Below are 22,017 nucleotides of genomic sequence, written 5' to 3'. Positions count from 1 at the left end.
CCGACGGCTAAAAAAATGGTATTCCCCAATTTTCAGCGAAATCGGTCAACAAATGCGACCTGTATGTTACGAACGGACGGACATGCTTAAATCGACTCAGAAAGTGATTCTATGTATATCCCTAGAAGGAACTATGGGTCTATCTCGCTTTCTTTTGTATGTTACATACAAATGCACTAACACATAATACCCCTTACCACATAGTGGTGTAGGGTATAAATAGTGTATTTCATAAGCTTTATAATAACACCTATATTATGGGTTCGTAAATGACAAAGATACATATAACCAATGAAATACAAACATTCAGATGCTTATTTTTCGGGAATTATGAACTTCCCCATTATATATTGTTTAATGATATGCTTGGGGGAACAAAATTTGCATACTATTCGTAAATACATATCTCGGGAAGTATACATTTCTGAGACAAAAATTTTATATCGTTGAAATCGGAATAGAAAGGGCTACCCGTGATGAAAATGTGGTCTTCCTACCTTAGGTGCCGCTAAAGGAAATTTAAGCCCCATTTTCTTTTAATATCTCCACGTCATTTTGCCATCCCGTTCGCACCTCTTGAAGCAATCTCGGAGTACTTCAATTTGTGCCAGACATTGAAAATAACGCATGAAATTTGTTTAGCTTTTAGTAGAAAGAGGAGGTGAAGGAGCGCTCTTTCTCCCTTACCCAAATACTAAAATCATTTTCATGAACTTCCCATCGTCACTTTCATTAAATTTCTATATGAAAATCGCCTGTTATTGACGATTCGATTCGATGTGATTTGCTACTTCTTATGTGTTTACCGTTTAATTTTAATTGCACCGCAATTTAACTCCATGCATTCACTTTCTTAAATTTAAATTTCAATCTTCATGGCCTGGTTCATATAGAAGTGGAGGTTGGTGTCCTAGTCGTTGTTGTCCATATTATTTTCCATTTCCACAGCAATTTTTCCATATTTTTATTTAAAAAATGCAATAGCAACAACAAATTGTGATGAACATACATATATTTTGACGCCGTCACTGCTAGAACAGCTGTAGAATGGTAGCAAAAAGTGATGTCAATTTGGCGATTTTTTTGTCTCGTAGGTAAGACTTCGCGTCATTTTCTCAAGAATTTTCAATTTTTATAAATTATATAAAATTCTATTTTATATTTATCTATACACTTCTCTTACGGAGTGGGGTTTTGTCCATGACAAGTAAAATAATCAACACCATGGCATAATAATAGCTGTGTTCCAGAACTAAAATGTTTTTACAATTTTTACGACTTTTACACATTTTACTCGAAAAAGCGTTCCCGTACACAAAAAAGTTGTAAAATGTTCACTTCTCCTTAAACAAAAATGGCGCTGAATGACGCTCTCTTTAAAAACTTTTTACACGACAAATTTGGGCGAGTAAAAAAATAGTAACATGGTTGCCGGCGTCTGATTGGCTGATACGCCGACTTTGACATTTATTTTAGTCTTTTTGACGTATTTTCCATTATTCCGTTCCCGAACTATTTCAAAAAACTTGTGTGTGAGAACAAATTTTTTGCAGTTCTCTCTTTTACGAGTTTTACCATTAAAAAGTACGGGAACGAAGCTAATATAACAGCACCAAGTCGTCATAGGAAGTTGAAATCAGTTGGATCTAATTTATTGACTTTGAACTCTAATACCAGATGTTCATTTTTCCTAGTCAAATTTTACATCCCTATTAGGTAAATTTTCACGAAGTAAGTTTGCTTCCCGTTCCGGAAAATTTGTGTTGCAAGCACCACAGCAACATAAATCAAATCGTTTTACGTAAACGATAAATCAGACTCGTGCTCCGACAACGATTCCATCATGGTCATACCCAAAGAAATACTCAGCGACTACAAGGAAGTCTATGAAAAGGCATTTAAACTTGTCAATGAAGAAAGCAAAAATGATCCTCCTACAGACCCTTATAGGTCACATTATTCTGCAAAGGATTTACTTTTGCAAATGAAAGAGAATCTCAAAAACGAGCTGGTTTCGGTGCAGGCCGAAGAGGCAGATGATGGCAAAGATGACTTCATTTATAAAGTGTTGCGTGCATTCGTTTGCCGTGATTTGGGACGTATTTATGTGTTCTGCGAAGAGCCTAGTACAGGTGAAAAGTGTTTGCAAGAATGTTTGGATCTAGTGCAAGAACGTCGAATGGAACCCGCTGCTATTATTCCATATATGGGTGCCATGAATGAAATGGGTATTATATATGCGAATCGAAGTGAATATAAGAAATCCTTTGAATATCTGTCCGAGGCCGAAAAATCATATAAGCAATTTATGGAAAGCAAGACAACTCCATTAGCTATAACTGATGTTTTTGGCACAGCCGATGAAGTGGAAGAAGGGAAAGGCCTTAAAGAACTTGAGAGTCTTTATACGCTTTGTTCATTCTATTTGGCTCAGGTGTATGGTCATTTGGGTGAACTTGAAAAATCTGCTCAATACTGTCACATGACACTGAGACGTCAAGTTGAAGCCAAATCCTATGAACCCATTGATTTTGCCTTGAATGCAGCAACGTTATCCCAGTATTTTATAGGACAAAATATGTTTAAACAAGCGCGTCATCATTTGGCTGCGGCTACATTGGTTATGTCAGAACATGAGGCAACAATGTTAACACCACCACATTTGACGGAAGAGCAAAAAACTGAAATTCAGGAAACATTTAAACATCGTTATGCTGATGTAGCTAGGTGCTGGGCCAAATATGGCTTGGCATTATTATCAGCATCCAAAGATAGACTATTTAATGACGACGAAACGAAATTGGCCGAAGGTAAGTGAGGAACATACATATGGTCGTTTTTTTTCCAAGTCTAGAATAAAACTGTTAAATGTTTCCTTTATTGTTCTTGTTAAGCTCATTAATATGGAAAATAGTAGCATGGAATACAAATCATTTACGTTGAACTAACATTAACTGTTCGGACTGGTAAACAGTCTTTGATAAATATTTCTAAATCATTTACAATAATTATATCCCACTTTACCTCTCAACACAAGTTATATCGTTATAACTTGAATGTTTCACATATAAAAATCTATTCATGGAATCTCCGCTCAAGGAAAAATGTAACTCAACGCCTCAATATTCTCGTTAAGCGGCCCATACACTATCAAATTGGCTTATCCAACCGATGAACTCCTTCTGCACGTATGTGCTTGATAAGTGTATGGCAAAGCATTCAATCTGCAACGGAAAACTTAAAATTTTCCTCAAAAAATGAATGAACTTAAATTTTTTTTATTTCTTCAAAATTGCTTTTTGGAAATTTTCAAAATAAACCATATTCATCGGAATGATTGGGGTTCATTTTGAAAATCAAGGCTATTTTGATTTTCTTCAATCCATAAAACACACACACACATTCTCAAATTTTTAAAAATTTACAGACTACTGCAAATGTTTACATCAAAATTTGATAGTGTATGGGGCGCTTTACGTGCATATTTTTTTTTTTTTTTTTGCTGTCAGAAATTTTGAAAATTTCCTTCGTTCTTTCTCTTGGAAAAATGAGCAATAGCGTTTTAGACGTTTATTTAAATCAGGGCATAGGTCTTCTGTCATCATCTTCAAGTATTTCAATTGTGTATCCTTTCTGTAAGACCATTAAAAACTGCAATTTTGTGGTGTGCGACACTTGGGTTACTAACTATAAAAGTGTGAAGAAGAAGAATTTAGCCCTTAGCATTCACGAAACAGCTGTTTTTTTTGATAACCGTAGTTAAACGTCATCAAGGGGAAGTAAAAGAAAAGAGGAGAAAATTACAAAAAATGAGGGGAAGAAAAAAATTTGATGGCAAGATAAGTCAGGAAAATCTATCTTTTTTACATCACCTGTGACGAAGACTGGACGTGTGGCATTCCCCCCCCCCCTTTTTAAGCGAGAGAAAGAAAAGAAAAAAAAAGACAAGTTGGTGTTTGATAAACTTTATTAAGTGCATATGCATGTAATGTACAAAGAATTGAACAAAAAAGCATCCTTAAGCCAAAACATTTGAACTACACAAAAACTAAGAACTACAAATTAAACCAAATAAAAATACAAATTGATCAAATAGCACAAAATTTTGAATTGAACACGATTGAGCTAATTTGAAATAAAGATTATATAGTCCAATCAAAATTAAATCACAAAAGTGTTGAATAATTTTGTATTAACCGACATTTTTAAGAGATTCAATAACATTACCATTAAACCTACTGGGAAGCCACACTCACCACGGGTCCAGTCCAACGAGGGAGGCGCTGAGTTGATGCATGGCCAGACAGGCATGCCGATGGTATAACTTCCCAATAGACTTTTGGTACATCGAAACTCCGGACAGACAGACGGACGACAGGCAGAATAGTTAAATTCCGTGGTGTACATGAAAATAAGAGAAATAAATCAGAATTGAAAGGGGAAACAAACGAAATTAGATTCAGTTTAACTTACCTTACATTGGGTACCAGTACCCCAACTCCGAAATGAGCTCACTTCAGGGTTAGGTTACCTCTGTTCACTCCGCTCGCCGTGTTGTTTTGGAGGCGATTCCACTACGGTTGTTTGTCCTTTGCTAAAAGAGAAAGTTGAATATATCATAGTTTTTTTTTAATCCGGAATGTAATTATGACGCTAATACATTAAACTATATACATACTTACATGTTGGGAAAAACCATATTTGCCGTACACGTCCTTAGGATAACATCATCAACTGTCGTCAATAATCCTGATCTGTTGTCTCCTGGTGGTCATCGCTGTAAAAGAAGAAGTAGAAAAGATGTTAGAGAATAATCATAGAATTTTTCATGTGTAATTTTAATTATCATTGCATCAACTTAATACCAATCTTTATCCTACTCAAGCTTATCATTTCGCCTTTCTTTACATTCATGGTATTGTTTCTGTCTTTTCGATCATATAACAATGGAATATATTGTATTTGAATGATATTTGTTTTGCTTAAATAAAACCTTGATTTTATAACGTTTAAATGAAATCTTCGACAGTGGTTTCTAATATGGCAAACTAAAGATTAAAAGGTAAGAGAACGTAGATAGAACAGGTGGGTAAAGTACGGGGTATCTCGCAGTTTTACGGATACCAGGGATACCATGGCGGGGTGGGAGTTTCTCCGGCACACATGACATCGAAGTAGTGCCAAAGTAACCAATCCGAATCAAACCACAGAATGCATAGTACATGATGACGTTGTTGCTTATTTCCTTATAACATCCAGCTGGCAATAGAGTCTGGTTTTTTTGTCCACCTAGCGAGGTCTAACTCACTGAAAAGAACTGCGGCCCCAAAAGACTGAGCTTTCGCCGGTGCACACGTATCAGCCAGCCAGAGCCGTCAGTGAGTTAGTACCTGCTCCAAACGCTAGGGGTCCCTAGGACGGGACAAAAATGGCGCCCAACGTGGGGCCTGAGCAATCAGGTGTCCAAATCCTTTGTTTTTATGTCACTCCGGGCGCTGTCCTGCGTCTTAAGGTACGAGCACCTTAGGCCGGTGAAAGGTTTATCGGAAGTCACAGCCGTGGGTAGGGTGCTCCGCTTTAGAGGGGTAGGATGGGGTCAGGATGACAGTGGTTTTCTTCTGTTCAATGATTCGTAAGACACGTCTAGCTTACCCTCTTGTGTTATAGCAGGTCGGCAGCGACGACTCTGAGAAGAGAAGAGAGTTTGTTAGTTTCAGTAAGTAGTAGAGTAAATAGACCAAATCAATTCGCTTACCTGTCCGTCCGCCAAATCAAGATTGATTGCACGTTTCCCGACTTGGGAGTCCTGGAAAGTGGACTGGTCAAGAGAGTTTTCCAGTGTCCTCAAGTATATGTCCGTGAGGTAGTGAATTGATAACAGTTTTGTTCATCTTAATGGCTGCAAAGCATCTGAAAAGAAATATTTACGATATAGAGAGTTAGTAAATGTTTTGGTTCGTCGCATAGATTTGGATTGGTTTTTTTTTCACCCACCTGTTAGTAATCTACGTTTTCAATCCTAGTAGTTGGAATATCGTATCGGCAATCCGTGATAATCTGCAAAGAAGAGAGGAATTAGTGAGGAATAGTATTAAGTTTTTTTATATTTTGTTAGAACTTTCGTCGTAACGAAGAGCGGGAGCAAAGTGAAGATAATTGTGGTAAGACAAGGTAGCGCGTTGTTAGGACTTGTTTAGCTGAGCTTAGGTGATGAAAACGAGGTCTAAGTCTTACGAGGTAGAGGATAGGGACCCGAACTGCTCCGAGATGCCTAATACAACTACAACGACAGCTGTTGCTACGGACACCACTTCGGTGTTAACTACTGCGCCAACAACGTCAACAACGGCAACTTGCACAGCTATTGCGGGAGAAGAGGGCGGAGTTACGAGGTCGGCCAGATCGAGTCCCGCACGATCTTTGGAGGAGTCGATTTCGTCAGGCGGAGACGGTACGCCTAGTACTCCCCAGTTTAGTAGTATCACAGCCCAAAGTATCCGGCAGGAAGTGAGAGACAGAGGTCCCCAGGGGCAGCAAGACCGGCCATATGCCGCAGCGACAGATCAACAGCTACGCGAGATCATAAATTTAGCTATTGAGGTGGGTCAGGCGGATGTGAATCGGCTTCTGAACGAAAAATTGTGCCAGTTGGTGCCAAGACTAGTACAAAACAGCCTGACGGAGATGGGAGGTATTCCCTATGGTCGACCACAAAACCCACAGGCTGTCCCGTCGTCAGTCCCACCGCCGAATCTACCACCAAATCACCTGTACGATCGTCCACCAGTACCGGCACAGGTCCCACCGCCGAATCTACCACCAAATCACCTGTACGATCGTCCACCAGTACCGGCACAGGTCCCACCGCCGAATCTACCACCAAATCGCCTGTACGATCGTCCACCAGTACTGGCACAGGTCCCCTCGTCGAATCCACAAACAAATCCCCTGTACGAACGCCCACCAATACCGCCGCCAAAACTGCCACAAAATCCCCCGTACGAGCGGCCACCGATACTGGCAGCACTTTCAGGGCTGCCACAGAATCCCCCATACGAGCCTAGTCACATACAATACCCCATCTTCAGTCAAAGACGAAGCGAGATGGACAAGTGGAGATTGCGATTTGATGGTACGTCAAAGTCGATCACAGCTGAGGACTTCATCTTTCGCTTAGAGCTTTTGAAGAGAGACTTTGGCTGCAGCGATGAGGAGGTGGTGATCAAGTTCCCGCAGCTGTTGGAGGGGCCAGCAGAAGACTGGTTCTGGATGCAGCGGCGGCTAGGTCGTTTGAGTTGTTTCGAGGACGTTAAACAAGCGTTTCTGTCTCAATTCAGGAAGTTCGAAAGCGACTTTGATGTGCAGCGTCGCATGATGGACCGACGTCAGGGACCCCAAGAACCTTTCGAGGAGTTTTACAACGCCATGCTCCGTCTGCATCATCAACAGCGAGTGCCCATGGAAGAGGCGATGTTGGTAGATATGTTGAAAAACAATCTGAAACCATCCATGGCATCGCTGGTCTTTCCAATGAAAATTTATGGGCTTCAGCATTTCCGGGAGGAATGTCGGAAAGCTGAGCAGTTGCTGGCGAACCAGAGGCAAGCTTCGCAATTGCACCGGCAAGCATACAACCCCCGAGTCCATGCAATTGATTACGAACTTCCAAAAGAACTTGAGGTAGATGCCATATCCAGACAGGCCAACTATATTTGTTGGAACTGTAAGGAGAAGGGTCATGGCTTCATTGAATGTCCATCGACTAAGAGGAATCTATTCTGCTATGGTTGTGGCATGGAGGATGTAACCAAGCCCAGTTGCCCGAAGTGCCAGGGAAACCAGCAGTCCGGAACGATGAGGGGGATGACTCGTCCGGCCCAATCGCATCCCCAAAAGTGAGGCATAAGGAGCATGAGGGACTCCCGATTAGAATTCTAGAGAACACGACTGGTGACAGAGTAAAAAAGGATGAAAGCGAGGGAGTTAGAACTAAGGAAATAAAGCCATGGCACGTACGTCTACGAGAGTATGAGGCGGTTAGGAGTAGGATATTTAATGAAGTAAATGGAGACGAATTAGGTTTTAAGAGCCACGAAGGCAATGAATACGAATTAGGTTGTAAGAGCCATGAAGGCAATGGAGAAGAATTAGATCATAAGGGCCATGAAGGCGAAGAAAGCTCATTAGTTAGTAAGAGTACTAAAGAATCTGGAATAGACAACCTAGACGTAAGCGTAAGATTGAATGGAAATGAATTGAATTTTTGGAGTAGGGGTAGGAGGAAAAGGATCGTAAATGCCCGAAGTAGATACAAGGCTAGGAGAAGGCTTAGAAGACAAATAGATGAAGCGATGTTGTACCAAGGCGACGATACCCGCCTGTATGCCAAGATACGTATCGGAAACACCGAAGTTGAGGGGTTATTGGATAGCGGGGCCACGGTGACGTGTTTGGGAGAAGGCGCAGTGGAGTTGGCCGATAGGGAGGGGATACCGATTTTTTCATATAGGTCGATCATTAAAACCGCAGATGGGACCCCACATCAAGTAATTGGCAGAATAAGGGTCAACATTAGGTTGAGGTCAGTCGAGAAAGAAGTAGAGTTCTTTTTGGTTCCCACATTAGGTAGACCACTTTATCTCGGCATCGATTTCATGCGAGCTTTTAAACTGATAACTGCAGTGGAGTGTCTGTCTATAGAAGAGGAAACCGACACAGAGCCAGTGGATCCAACCGCCCATCGCCTGTCCGAGGAGGATAGGAAGAAGCTAGAGGCGGTAATAGAACTGTATCCTTCCTTCGAGGTGCTAGGATTGGGTAAGACAGAGCTAGAGACACACGTTATTGACACGGCCAATGCAGAGCCTGTCAAGCAGAGACACTATCCAGTCTCGCCTGCGGTCCAGGCTCTCATGTTTGCGGAGCTGGATAGGATGCTGGACATGAGGGTCATTGAGCTGAGTCAGAGTCCTTGGAATAGTCCGGTAACCTTGGTTCGTAAGGGTACCAAGAACCGGCTATGCCTAGACGCCAGGAAGCTCAATGCCCTGACTGTCAAGGATGCTTATCCTCTCCCAAACATTGAGGGTCTTCTCAGCAGGTTAGGAGATACGCATTTTATTTCGAGTGTGGATCTGAAGGACGCCTTCTGGCAGATCCCACTCGAGATAGAAAGCAGGGAGAAGACAGCTTTCACGGTACCGGGGAGACCCTTATACCATTATACCGTCATGCCTTTTGGGCTGTGTAATGCGGCCCAAAGGTTATGTCGGTTGATGGATAAGGTTATCCCCGGGCATCTACGGGAAAGGGTGTTTGTGTATTTAGACGACCTGCTCATCGTAGCCCCGGACTTTGAGACCCATCTCCAACTTCTAACCCAAGTGGCAGATCTTCTGAAAAAAGCAAAGCTAACTATAAATGTGAACAAGTCCAAGTTTTGCTTTCGGGAGCTACGCTATTTGGGGTATGTCGTGGGTGGCGGTCAATTGAAAGTGGATCCGCAGAAAGTTGCAGCAATCGTAGATTGCACGTATCCAAAAAACGCGCGGCAAGTCCGTCGATTTACAGGAATGACCGGCTGGTACCGCCGCTTCATTGCCGATTATGCGACTCTAGCAGCTCCGATTTTTGCAACTCTAAAGAAAGGACGATCGTTTGAGTTTGGGAAGGAAGCACAGGAAGCTTTCAATAAGCTTAAAGAGGCCCTAACGCAAAGTCCAGTGTTGCAACACCCCGATTTCGGTAGGCATTTTTACGTGCAGTGTGATGCTTCCGATTTGGGGATTGGCGGTGTCTTGTTTCAGAAGGACGATACTGGAGGAGAACATCCGGTGGCTTACATGTCACAAAAGCTCACGCCGGCACAGAAAAATTACACGGTGACCGAACGAGAATGCCTGGCGGTTGTGATGGCAATTAAAAAGTTCCGGCCGTATATTGAGCTGATGCCTTTTACGGTCATCACCGACCATTCTTCGCTCAAATGGCTAATGGGGAATAAAGAGTTGAGTGGACGCTTAGCCAGGTGGAGCTTGTTATTGCAGAGCCACTCGTTTGAAATAGAGCACCGAAGAGGAAGTCAGAACGTGGTCCCGGACGTTCTGTCCCGGTACAATCTGGAAGAATTGGTCGAGCAAATGGAGAGCATAGTGGATTTAGAATCGGAAGAATTTAAGACTGAGGATTATTTAGCCAAGATACATACCATTGAACAAAACCAAGAGTCACTACCCGATCTTCTAGCAAGAGACGGATATATTTACAAAAAGACAATCCCTATGACAGTTGACATTCCACACGAGGATTTTGTATGGAAGCTTTGGGTGCCTGCCAGATTGACTACGACAACCATTAGCAAAGCTCACAATTCGCCAACAGCAGCACATGGGGGATATCACAAAACGCTGAAAAGGCTGAAGCAATTCTATTACTGGCCGAATATGAACGCCCAAATAAGAGAGTTTGTGAGGAACTGTGAGACATGCAAAGAGTCAAAGGCAAACTTCAGAAACATGCAACAACCTATGGAGGCGAATGTGACATTCGAGCGACCATTTCAGAAAGTGTATGTTGATTTTTTGGGTCCATACGTTCGGTCGAAGGATAATAATTCGTACATTTTCATTGTCCTTGACCACTTTACGAAGTATGTTTTACTGAAGCCCATGTCCAAAGCGACGTCTCGTAACGTCATCAAATTCCTAATGGCCGAAGTTTTCCATAAATTCGGGGTACCGGAGGTACTGATGTCCGACAATGGGCAGCAGTTCGTTGGGAAAGATTTCACCAGCTTCCTGGAATCGTACGGAGTGAAGCATTTCAAAACTGGACTATATTCGCCTCAAGCAAACCAATCCGAAAGAGTGAATCAGTCAATTTTATCTGCGATCCGTTCTTATCTCAAAGACGACCAGCGCGATTGGGACCAGAATATATCCGCGATAGAATGTGCTCTACGGTCGTCGGTTCACTCTTCAATAGGCATGACCCCCTACTTCGCATTATTCGGTACAAATATGGTAACCCATGGTAGCGTGTATAGACTTGCCAAGCAATTAGAGAGTATGAGTGATCCCGATTTTGTCGCCCTACCTAAGGCTTCAAAATTAGAACTGGTGCGAAGCGAAGTGAAGAAGAATCTGCAGAGAAGCTATCTAGATCGATCCAGGAAGTTTAACATACGTACACGCAAGGTTAGGTTTCTCCCGGGTCAGGAGGTGTACCATCGGAATCACCAGCTGAGTGATTTCGGGAAAAATATTAATGCGAAACTATGCAAGAAGTTTGTTAAGTGTAGAATCGTAAGGGCAGTAGGAAGTTGCCTCTATGAAATTGAGGACTTAAGAGGGAAATCCCTGGGGGTTTACCATGCCCGAGATCTAAAGCAATAGAAGTATGGAGTGACCGAATCCCGAGGGCTACAGTTAATCTGTGCAGGGGTTAGTATCTAGTGATAATGAGGTTGTATTACATTGAGTCAGGACATCAAATGGCAGAAATTACTTATTAGATTTATTCCAGCAAATCACAAAGATCTACACTCATCAGATTTTGATGCCATTCATTCAATTCTGAAGTGAGGGATGTGGACGATATGAAATAGAGGCAATAAAATTCACATAAGCACATTAGTTAGTCAAATAAAAGTTTAATCGAGGTTCATATCCTAATTATAGTATTCAGAGATTGATATTGGTTATTTGAAATATGATGGTTCAGCCCCTTAGGAACGATAAACTTTTTGTGAGCATTTGTAGTTTTCCTTATAGTTATTATGGGAGATTTATGGAATGCCGTTTAAGGGTAACGAATCGGTAACTAATGCAGGTGTAACTTTTTATCAAAGGCTCCTTAATAGTCTTGAATCCGTTTCAATGGTAATCAGTTTTCGGAATGATCAGCGACAACAAGGAGAAGATAAATGCATGAAAATTCTTACCTTTCTTTTCCGATCATTATGATATGCAGAATCTCATTGAACGATGAGCCGTCTTTTTCATCAGAATAGGATCAATACAACACAAATCGACGTGAAAGTTTCTTCAGAGAGAAACTAGTTGTTCACTTCCGACCTCTTACACTATAACCTATTGGATTTTAAACTTTTTTCTTAAACGGAGTATTTAATATGCTTCCTCTAGCATAGGAAACCACGATAGCGTAAAGAAATATAGCATTCTCACAAACGCATGAACACATTAATCGTAAATTTTGTTTCTTTTTTTTTTGAGATCGTCGTTTGTTTTCGGTTAGCATATGATATCCTAGCGAAGGCCAGTAGATTCAGAAAGACCAACGTATACTTATAGAAGGTGTATGTTTGTGGAGGCAGCACCTAATATATGGTAATAGTTATTACAAATACTTACCGAATGCCGTTCCTTTACTCTATTTTGGGCAAATTGATGTTGTAGGAATTAAAATGCCAACGAAAATATTGGATGACACATTTTGTGATTTCCCAAAATTAAATTTTTCAACGAGAATCTAACGAAGTGGATTCACAACTGCCGTGGGTTTATTGACAAATTTCGCGAAGGCTTAATATACAAGGAAAAGACAGCTGATTGCCACTTTTACTCGCTTTAATACACAATAAGAAAAGCTAGAGGAATATCCCATGGGGCAGGTAGGACCAACACAAGTCGGTCACACTCAGAAAAAGGAATATGATCCGAATTTTGTTATAACTTTTCTTTTGTTTTTTTTTTTCCCTTTAAATTATGTCATTGGGTCATATAATTTTCTTCGGCCTCCAGGTTTTTATTCTGTTTAGTTAATATTATCTTAAATTTTTTTTTGTATATCACTACGTTGGCACTTTGTTTACCTTTTCAACTTTATTTACATTCATTATTTTTTTCTTTTTTTTCCTTTCTTTTCTCCGGCGACTTTTGGCCGTTTGTTTTGATTATGCTTTTCGGTACGATTAACATTCCTATCTCCGTTCTTTTCTCAATTTCGAACTTCTTTTCTATCACCGTTACCTCGAAACCACATAGACATACATTTGAAATTTCAGCCAAAAGCGCGTTTTTTTTTTTTTTTTTGTGAATGAGTGCGATCTTCGAATGAATGCATACCCATTCAACCACCAATTTGCACACTATCACACATACACGGGACCATTAATATTTCTTTTTTAGGTAAAAAAAGGCATTTCCAATAAATTTTAATATTTCTTTGATATCGTATTTTTTTTTATGCTTTTTCGTTACTTTTTTTTTGTGTGGCAAATCGCCCAAAAACAAATCATTTTCCACCAACGAATTTTTCATCGAAAACTCACAACAGGCACTGTATGTTTTCATTCATTATTTGATTGGCATGTAATTTTTATCAACACTTCATCTGCCATAATGGTGACTTACAACTTAAACCGCCCGTTAGATTCCCCGTCATTCATGCATATATACGTACGTACAATTTTTCTACCGGCATATTCGTAGTAACGCGCACGCATACATACTCATTGCATTTTAAATAAGCCAAATTTCTTTCCATTTTTGGTTATCCACGAAATCGACTGCTATTTATTAATTTTCCATGAAATATAATTCGGATTTTCTTTTTTTCCACTATTTTTTTTTTACAAATTATAATTTTTCCACCATTCACTCACCACTATGTCCGTTCGTACGAGGGAAAAAACGCGAACTATATGCTTCTTCTAGTATTGATAGTGCAGGTAGTCAAAAATGATTGATAACACTGTGAGAACTTTGGGGAATTAGGGTAGTTCCAATGAGATGATTGGTGAAAATCGTACAAATTGCAATTATACCAGGTTTACATGGAGCAATAACAAAGCTAATGTGGCTTACCCCTATGTAAATCTAATTGTCCTAATTGTTTCAAAACTTAGTTTAGAAAGATGATGAGTGATAAGCATGGTACAATAATACAGGTAGCATCATCATGCCAGCTGAGGGTAACATAATGTGTCAATTGCATTGAATTTATGTCAAATTTTGACATCTTAGGTTGCCAACAATTGCCGATGCGGCTACCTGTGTATTTGTACCATGGTGATAAGTACAGCCAAGTGTTAGTTCCGATTGTTTGACATTAAAAGCAGAGAAATGTCGTTATTTCCGTTGTCGCATTGTTTTCTCCCTCCTATCCTTTGATTAAGGATATCGGCAGGATAGTGGGGTTTGTGGTGTGCGACACTTGGGTTACTAACTATAAAAGTGTGAAGAAGAAGAATTTAGCCCTTAGCATTCACGAAACAGCTGTTTTTTTTGATAACCGTAGTTAAACGTCATCAAGGGGAAGTAAAAGAAAAGAGGAGAAAATTACAAAAAATGAGGGGAAGAAAAAAATTTGATGGCAAGATAAGTCAGGAAAATCTATCTTTTTTACATCACCTGTGACGAAGACTGGACGTGTGGCATTCCCCCCCCCCCTTTTTAAGCGAGAGAAAGAAAAGAAAAAAAAAGACAAGTTGGTGTTTGATAAACTTTATTAAGTGCATATGCATGTAATGTACAAAGAATTGAACAAAAAAGCATCCTTAAGCCAAAACATTTGAACTACACAAAAACTAAGAACTACAAATTAAACCAAATAAAAATACAAATTGATCAAATAGCACAAAATTTTGAATTGAACACGATTGAGCTAATTTGAAATAAAGATTATATAGTCCAATCAAAATTAAATCACAAAAGTGTTGAATAATTTTGTATTAACCGACATTTTTAAGAGATTCAATAACATTACCATTAAACCTACTGGGAAGCCACACTCACCACGGGTCCAGTCCAACGAGGGAGGCGCTGAGTTGATGCATGGCCAGACAGGCATGCCGATGGTATAACTTCCCAATAGACTTTTGGTACATCGAAACTCCGGACAGACAGACGGACGACAGGCAGAATAGTTAAATTCCGTGGTGTACATGAAAATAAGAGAAATAAATCAGAATTGAAAGGGGAAACAAACGAAATTAGATTCAGTTTAACTTACCTTACATTGGGTACCAGTACCCCAACTCCGAAATGAGCTCACTTCAGGGTTAGGTTACCTCTGTTCACTCCGCTCGCCGTGTTGTTTTGGAGGCGATTCCACTACGGTTGTTTGTCCTTTGCTAAAAGAGAAAGTTGAATATATCATAGTTTTTTTTTAATCCGGAATGTAATTATGACGCTAATACATTAAACTATATACATACTTACATGTTGGGAAAAACCATATTTGCCGTACACGTCCTTAGGATAACATCATCAACTGTCGTCAATAATCCTGATCTGTTGTCTCCTGGTGGTCATCGCTGTAAAAGAAGAAGTAGAAAAGATGTTAGAGAATAATCATAGAATTTTTCATGTGTAATTTTAATTATCATTGCATCAACTTAATACCAATCTTTATCCTACTCAAGCTTATCATTTCGCCTTTCTTTACATTCATGGTATTGTTTCTGTCTTTTCGATCATATAACAATGGAATATATTGTATTTGAATGATATTTGTTTTGCTTAAATAAAACCTTGATTTTATAACGTTTAAATGAAATCTTCGACAGTGGTTTCTAATATGGCAAACTAAAGATTAAAAGGTAAGAGAACGTAGATAGAACAGGTGGGTAAAGTACGGGGTATCTCGCAGTTTTACGGATACCAGGGATACCATGGCGGGGTGGGAGTTTCTCCGGCACACATGACATCGAAGTAGTGCCAAAGTAACCAATCCGAATCAAACCACAGAATGCATAGTACATGATGACGTTGTTGCTTATTTCCTTATAACATCCAGCTGGCAATAGAGTCTGGTTTTTTTGTCCACCTAGCGAGGTCTAACTCACTGAAAAGAACTGCGGCCCCAAAAGACTGAGCTTTCGCCGGTGCACACGTATCAGCCAGCCAGAGCCGTCAGTGAGTTAGTACCTGCTCCAAACGCTAGGGGTCCCTAGGACGGGACAATTTCATAAAATTACTATAGTATGAACTCGATTTAAAAACCCCTAGTTTCATACACGAATACAAAGCAACTGACAATACGGAAGTCGGCCTATATTCTAAAATAGGTCTAAAGACGTAAATTGTTGCTTTGTAAATCCCAAGACTCCATGGCCCTTATTTACCATATATATTACATGGTCATTAAAATTTAATATTGAATCCATAAACACACTGAGAGATCAACAAAAGATTCTAAAGTAAATAAAACAACCGCTTATATTGTATTGCCTTGTCAATGAAGAACTGGAGAAACACATGTGGTAAAAACCAAAAATGTTTTACAATCGATGAATCCGAGTTTCACCCATTCAGAATTCGCTAACCGTTAACATATTCTATATAGAATGACTGAAATTTTGTTTTTTCAAAATAGTCTGGCATAATCCCATTGTTGTTGTTTTAATATTTTAAAACAACTAGTTTATTAGTGGAAAAGATTTGGCATTGTTCGCCAAGGGGTAAGGCAGGGAATACTATAGTTTCGATTCTCGCCACAGAATCTCATCGGTTCCCTTGTTTTTTGTTTGTGGATATTCTCCACCGAAGTTATTTTTCAATAACTTCTTCAACAAAAAACTTGTTATACCCAAACATCAATCGTCAGCTCGAATTATAAAGGTAAGCAAAGAAAAAAGTTCAATGAGAAGTTTTTCCTTGGCAACCTCACACAACTCCGACGAAAGTGTCTGCGAACACAATTCAAACATCTTTTCCACTAATAAACTAGTTGTTTTAAAATATTAAAACAACAACAATGGGATTATGCCAGACTATTTTGAAAAAACAAAATTGCAAACCCTATCCCAATAAAAACGCCACAATGTTTCTGACTGAAATTTTTTAAAATGAAGTGCTAATGAGCGGAGCTAATGAGCCCTTCCACGATCGAATACATCCACTAAAACCGCGGATATAGATAACTTGGAAATAGGAAAATCAGCAAAAACATATTTTGACAAATCGGCGTACTAAACCGCGATTTTCTTTAAAAACTTTTAAACAAATGGAGTCCTTTATTCCCGATTATATTATTTGCGAAAACGCGTGTCATAAATTACAGAGATACGCGAGTAATATGAGTCTTCTATGCAAAATAGAATGTGGAGGCACATCCGCGGTTCTTGAAGAACCTATTTGAAATATGCGCATCAAAATCGTATGGTCATTGCGCGACTTTTACCCACTTTAAGGTTTTTGGCATTGTGAGATGCAACTGACGGCACACAATGGCCGCTGAGTAAAAATCGAAATATGCATAGATATTGAAAGAGATTGATTCACTGAAACCAAAATCGGATGCGCATTAACCGACTTTCACTAATTCGCGAATATTGTAATTTCAATATTACTCTTAATTTCCTATTCACAGTAAGCAGTTAAGCTTTCGCGATGGTGAACCATATTTCTTGATGAAGTTTTAGCATTATACATTAATTATTTTATGGAATTTTAGCGTAATAGTTGGAGAACTCCCAAATATTATTTTTTAAGCTTTCTAATCGAACCAAAAATATATTTGGAATAATAATGGAATACCATTAAGTTTTTTCTCTTTTGGTTTCAGTTCAGTTCAATTCAATTTTTTTAACTTGTAATTCAGAGCCTAGCGTCCCATCAGTGTAAAAAACAAAATGCATAAGAATTGATTACCAAATAAGAGGAAAAATATAATGTAAGACCAGGGTTTCGGAGTCGGAGTCGAGCAATTTTGCTGGAGTCGGAGTCGGAGTCTGAGTCGAAAAAAATAACTCGACTCCGACTCCGGGCAAATTTTTTCCACGTTATAGAATATAACATTAAATTTGGAACAAGAACATTTTTTTAAAAATCATTATTTATTTTAAAAGAAAGGTATAAGAAAATATATATGCAAATTATATATTATACTAAGTTACAGGACAATTCACAGGATGTTTACTATCGTCTGAGATCGAATTAAGATTGGACCTTAAACTTCTTTCTTCAGATTTCTTACTGGTCTTCTCACAAAGGTCAACTGGTATTCTCATCTTGTTTTTAATGAGAAATCATCCTTGTCTTCTATTAAAGACATTGTGGTCTCTATGGGAAATCTTACTGAATACCCTGTGACACAAAATGAAACTTAAGTTCTGGGGGAGGACAATTCCTTTTGGGAATGAAATTTCCAATTAAGAACCCCAAAGGATCCCATAGGATTCATTATATACTCAAGGAGGGCTTTAGATGTAGACATTCAAATAACGGGATCTGTCCGCCAGGAACAGATATAGTTGATGTGTATCCGAGTTTTCTACACAATTAATTGCATATACGATTAATTGCAGGCGATTTTTTTTATTTTTCTCAGCTATGAACATTGTAGTTTAAGAATCCGAAAAAACTTCCCAGGTGTAAACTCTTCATTTAAAGTTGGTTTCAAATCAAAACTGTCTGTGTCTAATAGTCTGATGCTCCATATCATTCTAAAATTAAAATAAAGAAAAACATCCAAACATAAGTTCACATAGTAATAGTTAGTGTAGTTTTCTCTGGCTTTGTTTCTTATTCAAGAAAAAATTGAAAACCAAAATCCAAATAATTTTAGAGAAACGGGTCATTATAGTTGTGGGAGTTAATACACTCACATCTGAAACGTTTTTGTTATGACACATGAGACAATTTTGCTTATCAGAATACATACCTAAATCGATTGAGAAACTGATTCTAAGTAATTCATATCTCCTTATCAACATTAAAAACAACTATACAAAGATAAAATACCCTTGAACAAAATTTAGGATGGGTAAAAACGTTCCTGCATACTTAATTTGTCACGCCACTTTTTTAAGTGACCGCATTATACCAAACGCAGTGTGGTACTCTTGCACTTAAACCATAAATGTCTCTTGTATAAACAATTCAAGGAAAAACTCGTAGTTTATTATGCATTTCTTCTTATAGAAATATAGAGATGACAAAAAACTTGTTTCGTTGTTGTAAAACAACAGCACGTTTTAAAGTATGGTTGTAAGCAGGTATCAAATAACGAATATGAGGAAAAATTGTGTACAAATCTTGTTGTTGTAAATCATAAAATACCCTTTTTATTTCCTTGTAAAAGATTTTTTGAAAATCCTTATACATACTTTTTTTCTTTCCTCTATTTTTAGATGCCAAGCGCTTGAAAATCAATGAAAATACATATCTTTTTGCTGATTTTCCATTGGAGACTTATGAGAAACGTATTACCTGTGATTATTGTTTAACATTTGACGATGCCAAAGAAGTCTATCACTTTGTTACCAAATGGCTTGACATAGCCAAAGAACATTATAAGCCCGATACCGATGCCACTGAATATGCAAAAATTATAACCGATTTTGCCGAATTGTATCAACACATTGCCTTCTTCGAAGAGGATCCCGTAAATCAATCGAAAATGCAAAAGCGTCGCGCCAAATACTATGAAGAACTCATTGAATTGCTCAACCCTACCTTCTACATGGCCATATGCCGTGAATGTTGGTATGGAGCCGGTTTGGCGTATAGCGCCATTCTCGATATTAAATTAGATCTACTCAAAGCTAGTCGTACTCCAAATCCCCAAGAATTGGGCAAAATCAATCAAGTCTGCCAGCAAGCTATTAAACATTTTAAAAGTTACATCGAATCGTATACCGAAAAAGACGGTACATGGAAGGCCAACATGAACGTGGAAGAGCAGCGAACCATGTTATATGCACATTTCCATGTAGGAAGGCTGCACTATAAAATTATAACTCCCGATGCTAATCTACAATTAGAAAATCTTTCGAATAGTCTCAAATATTATAAAACCTTTATCGACGAATGCGCCAAATTGGAGGAGCCAGCCAAAGCATTGCAGGCTGAAGTGGGTGTTTGCAAAGAAATGGTCAATTTGCTGCCAATGAAAATAGCAAATGTGAAAAAACGTTTAAATAAGTAAACTTGTAAATGCGCTGTGTTACTTTTGTGCTGGATACAAAATATGCATTTCATTCTCACAAGAAGGACAAAGAAATTGTGTGTCTGTCTCAGTTCTTTGTTTTTTCTGCCTTACATACCTCTCAATTCTTGTCCATGTCTAGGTAATTTATGCTTTTATAAAAAAATATATAATATGTATTTATTTATTAAACAAAACTAAACTATAGATATCGAAATCTATTTTTTAAGCTTTTTAATTTCGATCTTTCTCAAAAACAATACTTGAGATTGATTAGTTTTTATTGTCTATGTTTTGCAAAGTTAAGCATTTTTTGTTCTCAATAAAGCAATATTGAAATTAAAAAAACGTCTATAAATTTAATTTCTTGGATGACGACGAAAACCGAAGAACGACAAGTGTTAAGTTCGGTCGGATCGAACATTTTATACCCACTATGAAATATTCTGAACTTATATGGAATAATTAGTTATCTTTCTGTTACGAATGACGATCAATTGTATGTGAAGTTTTTTGTCCACTAGGAACCACATATAGCTAATTTAAGCAAATTCGGTCAGCTACAAACAATACAATATGTATGTATATTAGGGCTATAACCAAAAAATACCACACCAGTACCATGCGCGGAATATTATCCTTATAACGAAAACGCGTGTTTTATTTCGATTCGGTGAAAAAAGTTTCCGCACCGACTGAGATTACTAAAGCCCTTTTGATATTTTTTCTATTTAAAAATTTTAATTTGCTTTGTTTGAATAAATATTTATAGAAAACAAATACGATTCTTAAGGCCCCACTCATCCCAGCTAGCATTTGGAAGATTGTTTTATCAAAAATCACATTGCGGAGTCTTTTTAGAGTCCTTTTGGTGATCAAAAATTGATTAAGTCGCTTGTATGATCAGAAAGGGACTCGAAAGTGACTCCCTGTAATGATTAAAAAGAGTTCAATTTAAAATACAACAACAAATGTGTAGCAATCACAAATAAATCATTGAGGCGTTTAAAATGTGACTTTTTTGTTATTAATTGTCACATTTTGATCTTCAAGAAGATTGAAAAATGCTTAATCAAAAAAGGGTCATGCAGGTGTTTGAAAAGTGATTAAAATTATGTATCTTCTGATCATATTTTGAACAGATAGGTGATTAAAAACTGATTGTTTTGTTTTATTTTTGTTTGGTTGTAAATAATTCTCATATACACTTTCTATAAAACTTTGATATATATGTAACGTATAATATTAAGTGTATAGACAAACACAACACATGTTCAGGTTTTGCCAAGAAGTGAAATGAGGAAGCAGTATACTAACCACCGAGCAACATAAAGGATAATGAAAAGACATAACAAAACAGAAAAGACTATTTCAATTTCTTCTTTATTGCGTGTAATATATAGAATATTTTGTAACAGTTATATTATAGCTTACTACAAGAGGTTAGGAATTTTAACTCCTTTTCTACTTTATAATTATTTAAATAATATTAATAGAAATTGTATCAGTTTTTAATATGTAAATTTAGGATAAATACGCAAAAAAAAAAAAAAAACCTTTTGAAGATATTTAGATAAGTTAAGGAGATAAAATTACGATGATACTAAATCATTTATATGTTGAAACTGGGAGGTTTGGCATTTTTCTTTGAACGTTTTTGTCAGCATATTGATCTTGTGCTGTACTAAATCGAAGCCAGTCAGTACATGAAGTCGTTGAGTAGAGTAAAGCCAAGGCAAGTTGTATATCATTTTAAGTATTTTGTTTTGACATATCTGTAGTTTTTTTATATGACATTTTGCTGACGTTGACCAAACTGGAGCTCCATAATACATTAATGGTTGGATAATTCCTTTGAATATTAGTTTTTTATTTTCGATATTTAATTCTGACCTTCTATTTATTAGTGGGTAGATCAGCCTGATTATTTTATTTATTTTGTCCACTACGTATGGAATATGGTATTTGAAATTAATTTTAGAATCAAGTATGATACCCAAGTATTTGACACTATTTTTCCATATAATATCCAGTAGTGGAATTCTGTAACTCATTTTTCGAGTTACCGACAAATATCGGTAAAATTAAAATGCTTATAATTTCGGTAATTAACGAAATTTTTCG

General features: G+C 38.0%; 1 protein-coding gene and 1 long non-coding RNA gene across 2 annotated transcripts; one reads left to right on the top strand and one right to left on the bottom strand.

Annotated features, from left to right (window-relative positions):
* Positions 1-1,653: 1,653 nt before the first annotated feature.
* Positions 1,654-20,241, top strand: LOC141394558 (KIF-binding protein). The gene is made up of 2 exons (XM_073969166.1): positions 1,654-2,810; positions 19,097-20,241. Exons 1-2 carry the CDS (start codon positions 1,844-1,846, stop codon positions 19,891-19,893), a joined length of 1,764 nt encoding a protein of 587 aa, XP_073825267.1. The 5' UTR covers positions 1,654-1,843; the 3' UTR covers positions 19,894-20,241.
* Positions 3,950-12,770, bottom strand: LOC141394560 (uncharacterized). The gene is made up of 6 exons (XR_012410450.1): positions 12,372-12,770; positions 5,995-6,057; positions 5,756-5,910; positions 5,653-5,686; positions 4,683-4,777; positions 3,950-4,594 (listed from the first exon to the last, which is right to left on the bottom strand). It is a non-coding gene; the product is annotated as an uncharacterized lncRNA (long non-coding RNA).
* Positions 20,242-22,017: the final 1,776 nt, after the last annotated feature.

This window comes from Musca autumnalis, unplaced genomic scaffold (genome assembly GCF_047663935.1).
Source record: "Musca autumnalis isolate F117 unplaced genomic scaffold, ASM4766393v1 scaffold_2, whole genome shotgun sequence".
NCBI classification, from domain to species: domain Eukaryota; kingdom Metazoa; phylum Arthropoda; class Insecta; order Diptera; family Muscidae; genus Musca; species Musca autumnalis.
Note: the sequence above shows the minus strand (reverse complement) of the source record. Positions and strands in the feature narration are given on the sequence as shown.